Below are 11,180 nucleotides of genomic sequence, written 5' to 3'. Positions count from 1 at the left end.
ATATATTCATTCAATGGAATATTGCATGTATTTTAAATATGCTTGTATTATTTAAAGAACACACAAACTTTGTGTTGCGTAGTGCACATCGTCTGAACTGACATTAAGGAGGAGCTTTTGATGGATGTCGCTACGCGAGTGTTCGGTGATGATCAGTCGACATGAACCGAGTCGGCAACATATGCCAAAGGCATCTGTGATGGAAGGTGTCTTGAGGCCCCCAAAGGCGCAGATAGTTTCAAGTTGCTTGTGGACCATTTGGAAGGTAGTTTCTTCGATACCAGTGCGCTGGACCTAATAAACAGTAATATTATTGTGAATTTGCAAATAGAATTATAACATACTTTACTTTTTAAATATTTTACTGACTGGACTATAAAACAAACCGGTACTTTTATTAGGGAACGTAAAAAAAATAGGAAATAATCATTTATAGTCCTTAAAATATAGCTTGATTAGAATACAGTTGTCAGCAATAGTGACGACATAACTTTGTAGTGACGTCTAAGGAGTGATTTATATTGACACACGAAAAATCATTCGTATCTGGCATGTTAATTAATTTTTTTAATACAATGCTCGACATATAAATCAAAATAATTATATAAAATCAGCTTTAAAACTAAAAAAAAAAAATAAACCTAATTATTAATGACGTTCTTACAAGGTTACATCATTTGGCAAAAACGACAGAGATGGGACAAATTGATCAGTGTAAATTGATTGAATAAAAAACAATTCGTTTGATGTTGTTCATGAAAAAAGTATAAATGTCTTTTTTTTGGTAAATAATTGTTTTAAACACATTATAATAGGCTTGTTATTGCATTCTTATATCAATTTTCTGAAACAGAGTTTCATGTTTGCATGAAAAAATTTATAAAATCGTTTTGATCGGTACATGGTCAGAGATCAGTACTTTACCATCACTAGTCAAATTAGTTTGGCAGCTGTCATTTTAATCAAGCTAAATTTTAAGGACTATAGTTATTAAGTTAAATTAATATAGTTTAATATCATAGTAAGGCTTATTGTTAGAATGTAAGTTTACATATACAATTGTAAAGTTGAGGTGATTTGACGCTATATAAATCAGCCAAATGTAATATTAATAATGGAAAGCAGTTTAAAAATTTGACTACCCTGGCAATACTTACAAAATGTCTACCTTGTTTTATTTAACAATCTGACAGACGGTAAAATAAAAGAATTCTTAAATAATATTATTTATGAACTCGCTAATGAAATGTGATCCCACTTTATTCCCTTTTAATCCCAGCAGTATTTTGACACTTAAAAAAGACAACACGGCTTTATTGAATTTAATTCGGCAGTTACGTACTAAGCAATGTCTACAGAGTAACTAATGGCCAAACCGTAAAACTTAGATAATAGATAACTTAAAAATCAGCATTTTTGAAATACCTACTAAAACAATCAAACTATCAAACGATTAACTGTGAAGTTTTCATTTAAGTAATGCCTTCACAAAATGTAAAACAAATAAAACAAGTTGTATTTTACACCACACATGAGTTTTACATTGATAATCACAGAATTTATTCAGAATTACCTATCATAAGGTGTAAATATAAATGAGTTTATAATTATATTTAACAAGTTATTCCACAAAGTAAATTCTGAAACAATAAAAAATAATTCAGCATCTTCATATCTCAACATTTTTTAGTCAAATAGCTATTAAGTATGAAAGAAAAGTGGCTATATCTTGTAGTAAACACTTTGATGCATTAGTTTAAAATGAAATAAGATAAATTGTTGAGATCCGATAAAAGCAATTAAGTCAAAATAAGTATTTTTACTATATCGAGCATGGCAACCTAGCACACAAGAGTTGATTATAATATCAAACAAATTAAATAAAGAAAGCCAGAAAATAAAACCCACATAAGGAATGAGATGCATTGTCCCATAATAGTGTTTTGGGCACCTGATCAGGAAATCTAAGGTTCCAACACTATTCTGCTACGATTAGTTTTCCATTTTTCTAATACTTATTTACAAGTTACAAATAAAAATTCAAAAACTTTGCAATTCCCATAAAAAAAGTGTATCAAACCTCGGCAGATATCGCCTGCAAGAACAGCTGCTCCATCTTGGATGATGCCTTGATAGCCTGGACCTTGGGACTGGCAATCATCTCAGCGAGAGCCGAGTTGACGTGAGGCAGTCCAACCTGTTCTCCCTTGGAGAGCTCTGCGAGTTCTACAGCGCGGCGACAAATATCTAAAGCCCGCCGCGCGTCCCCTGATACGGCCGCCACTTTCCTATAAATATTATTTTATTACCATCATTTCTCTGGTACTCCAATCTTGATCATCTGAAGGTAAGGTGATCAGTCTTACGCCGCAGGTGCCAGTCCGGAGACTATAAAATATTGTAGTGTAGAAACATTTTTAAAATATAAATATTTCACTTCAACCCTGCCAGGAATCGATTCCATGACCTCAAGCATGGTAGTGATAAACCCACCACTACATCACAAGGCGTACTTATCTCCATTCAATTTCCTTTCTCAGAATTTTTTCCTGAAAGTAGCCATTGAGTTTTCGGTGCCAAAAATACCCGCGCGTTACTGTGCTGTGTACTCATTAAATACGCAAAGAATGAGAGATTTTAATTGGGAAAAATGGAACATTCATAGGCAATTGCTTCAATTATTTATAGTTGTAGTCAAAAGTGATAATATTTAAAATCTAACTGCCAAAAATATGAAAACACCATTAGTTCATGCTTGCAGCGCGAACGAAAGAACCCCCTAGAGAGCTACTAACTAGCGTCTGGCAGAAATACTGGCAACATTGCTGTTTGATACGTGAAAATCTCTCGCTCCCAAATATACCTTTAGTATCGAGAGTGATAAGTAATGAGTGTGAGATAATTATATATTCGGTACTCTTTTACTTTATGGCCTCTCCGGGCTGAGATGGGAGGATGAAGGGAGAAAGGATGCAGCGCAGCTTGTTTAGGTGACGAATTAGAAGACGATGGCTGAGGACAGACGCTCCAGAAGGCTCCGAGATCGATTCCCAGTGAGAAAACAAAATTTGAAAATGTGGTTTTTCTCGAGCCTGGGTGTTATGTGCTTTAATTCACCATTGTAATAGTGTTTTCTAGCCTGTTGTAGTGTAAAAAGAAAAAACAAAACAATCCATGGTACGGTGACAATGTGTATCTCAATTCCTCCTCACAATGCAGTGTGAATAAACCCTCAATACTATGTTAATTATTGCACAAAAAAATTCTAAGTGTTATTTTATTTTATTCACATTTTAAACAATGATGAAAGAAAACAAAATGTAATCTAGATTTGACATTTGTAAGGAGATTGCAAATGTACACAAATTTTAAACGATTGACATTCACCAGTTGGCAATATGAATTTGTTTATAGAACTTACCTCGACACTAACTGCACTGCATCAGAATTGAAAGCACCTGTATCCGCTAATCGGGCAGAAACTATACTTTGCAGTTGTGTAAATGAGTACGGGTGGAACGTTAACCTGAGAACAGAAAGGAAATATTACAGAGATAAATTAAAATAAACGCTGTTAACTGAGTATGACAAAATATTCTGTCAATCAAAAAAGCACTCTAGCAGGTATGACAAATTATTCCGCCAATATCTTTCTAAAAGTACCTTGTCATGGGCGTGATGAGCTATGGCTCATTTTGTTTGAGAATCATATTACATAAAATACATGCGATTATTACAATGGGCGCGATGTAAAAACTCATAATCTTACAAAATAATTACTCTCCTACATACACACTCTTTAAACAAAATTTCGGGATTAATAACAAAAAAAAAGAAGTAAATACATCACATTAAAACAAAAATATAATGTGATTTTAAAATTTCAGACAATCCAACTGTGGCAGTTCTACATATTTATAGTTAATATTAAGAAATATTGCATGGGCTCAGAATCAATAATAGGTTTTAACAAATTGTACAAAGTAAAGAAATATAATACAAAAAAAGTTATAAATATTTTAACATATTACAACAGAGATGAAGAACATTTAAGAGAAGGTAATATAGAAGTCTAGGCGTCTACAGGGCTTATGACCTGTCAATGGCTGGTTTAAGTGGCCACTTTACACACTGTGTAACATTCACCATTCTGCCTATATTTGAACATCTATAGTCCTTCAATTCTTTCACCTGTTGATGTTTGTGAATAAATTTGTAATATGTTAATATAAACAGCTCCCCAGGGAGTCGAATCCAGTCCTTGTCTACAAAAGTTTGGACAAACTCAAAATATTGTTGATAAATCCACCTGGTCCATGAAGAAGTATAGAAATTGAAAAAATAACATTTTCAGGCGTTGCCTAGTATGTAGGTGAAATTAAAATTTAATTAGATGAATCTCACCCGCATAAATAAAGGTTCCAGCTCTTTAACTTCACAAACATCAACAGATGAAAGAATTGAAGGACTATAGATGTTCAAATATAGGCAGAATCGTGAATGTTACACAGTGTGTAAAGTGGCCACTTAAACCAGCCATTGACAGGTCATAAGCCCTGTAGATGCCTAGACTTCTAAATAACCTTCTCTTAAATGTTCTTCATCTCTGTTGTAATATGTTAATTATTTGTATGTGATGTATTGTAGGGGTTATGTCTTTCATTTGAGTAAGAGTAGTTTTTGAATCTGTAAGTGAGTATTGTTTTAGCGTATCATTGTTTTGGTGTCATAGTTGTGATTTGTGGAATATTTCTTCATAAGAGAGAGGTGGTACTGTCTACACACCCTGGCTGGAACATGTACACCGAGTGTTTTGAATTTGAAGTTACCTGGTAAGGCCTAGTCTACTGGCTACACGTCCCATGAGCAATCTCTCCGGAAGGTCCATGGTATTGGCTATGGCCACTACCACGAGATGGGCAGCGGAGTGGGCCGGCCACTCTAGCAAATTATAAAGGACATCCTGACGTCTGTTGCAAAGCACATCCAACTTAAAATATAAAAAAGAACATTTTGATATAGATAACTGATTACAGATTATATATCAATTTGTTTTGAATTTTAACAAAATATTTTATAGCAAATTTTATTAGAATATCCAATTTGAAATATAAAAAAGAACATTTTGATATAGATAACTCGAATTTACCATTAAAAGATTGATTACCGATTATATATCAATTTGTTTTGAATTTTAAGAAAATATTTTATATATAAATATCCTATTTTTTTGTGGGAAATTTGACTTCGTGGATCTAATTTATCCATCAATAGTCACTTATAATGAGGAAGTTTAGTGCTATGGGAAATTGAATATAAAAAATTAACTACTTTGAAAAGTCACAAGTTCATTCAATTAATTATAGCGCTGTTATGTGTTTGATAGATTTCCAGTTTCTGGGTGGCCATATTTTTTACATTTAGTGTATTTTAACAGCTATGGGGTTCTATTTTTAAATGGCAGCATAACTCACTGACGACAATTCTAGAGGGAATAATTTCAAAATAATGAAACTTTAAGAAAAAAAAAACTATTTTTAAAAACCACTGAACTTCCTCATTGCAATGTTTTATACTGTGTAATAGTTATTCTGTGTTAGTTCTATTGAAATATGACTAGTCCATTGAAAAATAAATACATGAATAAGATTCAGTTCAATAATGAATTTTATTGATTTATACCTATTTTGTAATTACCTCATCAATAAGCATGACAGTTGTGTTACGCCTCGGTGCTGGTTTGGTGAAGCGAGCTTCTAGTAAATTACATGCCTGTTCCCACGCCACTGTTTTTCCTATAAAAAAACACAGTTCAAAAACAAAAATATATTGTAGTATGAATTTATGAAGTATAAGTACTGTAAGAGATACTTTGGTAAATAATTCTACCTGTTAACTGCCTGTAAATGTGTACGTAAGCCTGGCGAGGTTCTGTCAATCTCATACCATTTATTTGAATATACTCAAACTTTGGTAATTCTTGCAATTTGACTTGTTTGTTCAAACACCTTACTACTTCGGTCACTGTGGCGGTTTTACCTGTTCCAGGCACTCCAGATATATACATACATCTGAAACAACAAACTAATTACAAGATGTACGTAAAATATGTAATTAATTTTTGGTTGTATCCCATTTTAGAGAAATACAAATACTGTCAATTCACTGCTTACCCTCCGCTATTATCACTAATTTTTCCTTCTATGAAAGTAAAAATGTTGTTAAATTCTTCTTCTCTGCATGGTAGACTCAATGGAACAGCAGAAACATGCAAACTTTCTCTAGCTCGCTGTAATCCACCTTCTACAATACAAAAAATAAACAAACCGTGAAAATTGTTCGCTAGACATTAAAAATGTTTAAAAGAAAATTATATCTGTTAGATTTACCTTTGAGCACAACGGGATTATGTCTGGCATGAATAGAAGGCGTTAATTCACTAGCTTTAACTTTTTTACTTATTGGAGTTTTTACTACTTTTGGAGTTCCTTTTATCCTTTTCGGGGTTTTGATTACAAAATCTTCCCCGCTGTCAGATTCACTAACACGGCTCGCTTTAGTTCTTTTAGGAGTGCTAAGAAGTTCTTTGATCTTTTTTGTTTGTCTAGTCGGTGTTGAAAGAATAGATTTTTTGGGCGTGTTGTATTCTAGATAATCTTCGGTATATTTAACATTTTGTTTGGCTATTCTTGAGGTGCGACGTTTGGAAGGAGTATCGTCAATTTCTCCGTTCGGTACTTTAGATAATTGAGTGGATTTTTTGTTGTCGAAATATAAAACTCTTTTAGCGCTAGAATTAACTTTATCACAGGCATCTGATTCTGAATCAGATTCATCTCCACTTTCGAGGATAAAAGAGATATCTGTATCTGTGATTTTTTTATTGCTACGCATTTTCGTGGGAGATGCATCGTGATTATTAATGGTGGATTTTCTCTTAGAGATTTTTTCTTCTTCATTTCGCACCGGAGACATGTAGTTATTAGTTATGTCTCTCATCAGGACTAGTTTTGAAGGGTCAGAATTTTTCACCATCCACGGCCTCGGGTCATTTAGACTGGATGCCGCAAATTTCTTAATGAGACTGTTGGGAGTTTTACCCGAGGACAGATTCTCTCTGCCTTTAGATTTGGGAGTTTTGAGAACAGACAGAAATTTACAAAACTCGGCTCTTTCTTCTTCCAGTATCGGTTCCAGGAAGTACTTTTTCTTTGAGACTGCGATTAAACGATACCGGCATATAAACTTAGATTTGCTGGTTTGATTTTTAACTATTTCTGAAACAGCTGCAGTTGTTGGTAGTTTGACTATTTCGCAACATTTGAAAAAGGTTTCGATGGAAACATCTTTATCAAAAGGACGGTGGTCTTCAATAACCTGAAAGAAATAATCGTAACTAAAAATATCATCATTTCCCTAGCCACACCCAGAGGCGCATAGGGCGCTGGATATTGCTAATCCAATTGCAGCATATCTGGATAATTTTGTCATTAGTCTCACAACAACAATGAGCAACAATATTAAAGTATAGAAACACCTTTGAAATCAATAGTTCATGTCCACCTTGCCAGGAAATGAACCTGGACATCAATCATGGTAGGCAAAGGACTAACCTACTATCTACGCCGCGGACTTATCCCCCTTAATTTTATTTTCAGGATTTTCATCTGAGCATAGACAACAAGTAAAAAACACTTGTTTGGGATTTGGGTTCTATTGCACACGTGAAAAGACTGAGAAAGATATTGAAAGGAGTGTGAGTGCCGGGAACAGGATTAGCGGTGAACAGATATATTTTTTGGCCAACAAATGTTTGTCGCAGGAGGCAAAACTAGCAGTTCATAATAGAGTTCTAGTGCCAACCCTAATGTATGGGAGTGAAGTATGGAATTGGAAAAATAATGATGAAAGTAGGTTGAATGCTATCGAAATGCGATCTCTCAGGTGAATGTGCGGCAAAATGATGTATAATAGGTGCACAAATATCGAGATCCGAGAACTATGTACGGCTGAGATGAGCATTATCGACAGAATCAAGAAAGGGGTGCTCATTGGTTTGGTCATGTAGAGCGAATGGACAGTGAAAGAACAGCTAAAAGGATATACGATGCGAATGTTGATGGATGTAGAAAATGAGAAAGACCGAAAGAGACATAGCACGATCGAGTCCATCAATTTTTAATTTTTTTGTTTTTTTTCCATACACATATTTACATAGAATTTTAATTACAAAAATAAACTTTAAAAAAATACATTTTAAAATTAAGCTATAACATAATTTGGAAAAAATTCCCACAATGACTTCAGCGTCTAATTACTTGAAGACGGACGTGTCAAGAGTAGGAATAATCGGCATGTGTGCATGAGAGGATGTATGAATGCAGAGGAAGCGAGGCCTGTATGCAAAGACAGAGTGATGTGGTGTTCTATACTCTCTGCCTACCTCTACGGAAAATGGCATGATGGTTTGTTTTGTTAATAGTCTTACTTTTTAATTATCCGCATTAAGTACCTCGTAGCAAATCCAGTCGGTCTCATCTTCCTCGTAATAACCAAGTTCGACCGTAATTATAATTTTTTTTTGATCAAATAAAAATAAAATAAATTACCTCAAATTCCTCATTCAAGACAACATCAGTGTCTTTCAAACAGCTGATGGGTACATCGGGGGCCTTGCAGAACCACTGCACGTGAGCTCGGAATCGATCCTTCAGGTCCATGTCGTGGCTCTCGTAGAGTTTAATAATCTGAGCGACATCACACCCTTCCGTAGTGTCAGGTTCTGCGGCGTCCGCGTTGGATATCAGTATGAAGTCTCCGACACCGGCGACTATATTCTTGAATTTGAACTTCCTGGAAGAAAAATAATTGTATAGCACCTTAATAGATTAAACACATATTGCATTAAAAACAGATTGTCTATTAACATTGAAAAGTGTCAGCAAATTTCTTTTTACCGCATTAGTTCTAAAAAAATAAATTATTCATATAAAATCAACGAGTTACCTATAAATTCTTCTACGGAAATCCATACCTTGGTGTTGTACTTGACAGTGAACTTACATTTAACAAACATATAGAAAATACGGTAGAAAAAGCTTACAAAATGTTAGGGTGTGTCATACGATCAACCAAACGTTTCACAAGAACTGATACATTAAGAAAACTTTTTTTTTCATATGTACGTATGTCCTAGAGTTTGGTTCGCCGATTTGGAATCCTCAATATAATACTTACAAAAATCGTATTGAACATTTTCAAAACTATTTTTTTAGACAATTAGATTTCAAAAATGATGTTTCATTTTCAAGCAGGACTGAGTCCGCTAATTTTCATAAGGTTCAAAATCTCGCAACTCGACGTACCATGTTGGATGTGAGGTTTCTCTACAAAATTGTTAATAACCTAATTGATGGCCCAGAAATTGTTAGAAGCGTTTCATATCGAGTCCCTGTCCGTAGAACTCGTCAATCTGTACTCTTTGACATTCCTAATTCAATGACTAATTATATGTAAAATAGCACTCTTCGAAGAATACGGATTACCTATAATAACAGTTTTAGTGACATCGACATATTACACTGTAAATACCATATTTTTTCAGATCTGTTAAAGACATTTTAAATTTATCTACTGCTTAACTTTTAATTTTGACTTTTAATTTTATGTTTCAATTTTAACTTTTTAATTTTAATTCTTAATTTTTACTTTTAATTTTAACTTTTCATTTCAAGTCTTAATTTTTACTTATTCATATGTAATTAATTATTGTTGTTTGTGAATTTTTACTAAGAAATATAAATGTTCATGGAAGCAGAGAGAGAGGGGAGGAAAGTAGAGTTGGAGCTGTACAATGTCTTCTCCCTTTTATGTACTTTTTATTTAATATTTTTATTTTTTTAGAATGTATTTATTTTTTCCCCTCTCCTGCATTCATAATAAATTCATATGAAATCTGTAATTGGTCTTACTTTTTTAAATTGTTTTTTTGTACCTTGTATTTATATAGACTGTATAATTTCCTTAATAAATAAATTTAGAAATATGAAAGCACAGTACTGCACTTCTCTACATGTCTTTTTAGAACACATTGTAACCAAAAAAAGAAAAAAAAAAATTCCGAGTATTTCCAAGTCATTTTGCCGAAAATTGGTAAAATGTCAGTTAAGTTACTCTGGCTCAATATTCTAATAACTTGAAATTATCATGAATCGTGAAATTTTGATTAAAACTATATTTTCCAAACCAGTGTTAAAGTTATGGTTTAAATAGTACAAAAAAATATTTGATCAAAAAATTTCAAGGCTCGAACGCATGTTATGGGAAGATTTCTTTTGTTTACATTCTTGGATAGCCAGCGACGTAATAAATTAATCATTTCGGAAGTTTCCAACGTAATATATTATAAAGTTCATTCATAACTCAAAGAACATAAATTTTACCAGCAAACTTTCCCTAATTAATTAGTCGTTAATATCACCTATAAATTTCTCTGATTTTACTTACGTGTAAAAATCGGCGATCTTATATCGAAAATCTGGATCATTTGTTTCTTGCCACACAGATTTCCCACTAAGCCATTCAACGGGCTTTGGTCCTGACTTTTTAGGCATGGTTATTATTAATGTTTAGTGTTTTTATTTATAGTAAAATAATTTTGAGCTTTAATTACAAAAGTAACGACTAGCAACTTATCACAAACTCTCCGATTTCCGCGCGAAATTTGACACTGATTTGTAGTGTTGCTAGTTGATAATTCTGAATAAAAATTGCCAGTAAATTATTTTTGTAATAAGAACCTACTTTGGAATAAGGTTGCGGATAAATCGTAAATTCATACAGATTATAAATGGTCGACAAGAGCAAAAACCGCAATAAAGAGTTTAAAAAATAATATTTAGTGTAATTAAAATATTTATTCGTGTCTGGCGCTTTTGAGAATTTTTATATTATTTTTTGTAGTGAATGTATGCACTTACAATTGTTAATTATAAAATATTTTAAAATGGGGCTTGTAATAGAAGTTAATTATCTCAGAGTACTAATTCGCGACCCGCTTATAGAGACGCCCTTCCGCTCTATTGCACAGAACAAAAAGATGTTGCAAATTTTCGTTTTAACAAATGTGTGACAGTTTCAACACTGCGCTTGTAATTCTTGACCTGAAAACCTAAGGTCCG

General features: G+C 33.3%; 1 protein-coding gene across 1 annotated transcript; it reads right to left on the bottom strand.

Annotated features, from left to right (window-relative positions):
* Position 1: 1 nt before the first annotated feature.
* Positions 2-10,731, bottom strand: Orc1 (origin recognition complex subunit 1). Its single transcript, XM_088239842.1, has 10 exons — positions 10,507-10,731; positions 8,610-8,853; positions 6,390-7,377; positions 6,174-6,303; positions 5,890-6,071; positions 5,698-5,795; positions 4,830-4,990; positions 3,422-3,526; positions 2,081-2,288; positions 2-294 (listed from the first exon to the last, which is right to left on the bottom strand). Exons 1-10 carry the CDS (start codon positions 10,611-10,613, stop codon positions 52-54), a joined length of 2,466 nt encoding a protein of 821 aa, XP_088095968.1. The 5' UTR covers positions 10,614-10,731; the 3' UTR covers positions 2-51.
* Between the last annotated feature and the right edge of the window lie 449 nt (positions 10,732-11,180).

This window comes from Micrasema longulum, unplaced genomic scaffold (genome assembly GCF_059751315.1).
Source record: "Micrasema longulum isolate JH-2025_06_02 unplaced genomic scaffold, ASM5975131v1 h1tg002281l, whole genome shotgun sequence".
NCBI lineage: Eukaryota > Metazoa > Arthropoda > Insecta > Trichoptera > Brachycentridae > Micrasema > Micrasema longulum.
Note: the sequence above shows the minus strand (reverse complement) of the source record. Positions and strands in the feature narration are given on the sequence as shown.

What these genes read in the sequence shown, in the direction of transcription:
- Orc1 (XM_088239842.1), bottom strand. Translation starts at nt 10,613, where the DNA reads ATGCCTAAAAAGTCAGGACCAAAGCCCGTTGAATGGCTTAGTGGGAAA. An exon ending in TCTTGAATGAGGAATTTGAG is followed by an intron (nt 7,378 to 8,609) that starts GTAATTTATTTT and finishes TATTTCTTTCAG; the next exon opens with GTTATTGAAGACCACCGTCC. An exon ending in TAATCCCGTTGTGCTCAAAG is followed by an intron (nt 6,304 to 6,389) that starts GTAAATCTAACA and finishes TTTGTATTGTAG; the next exon opens with AAGGTGGATTACAGCGAGCT.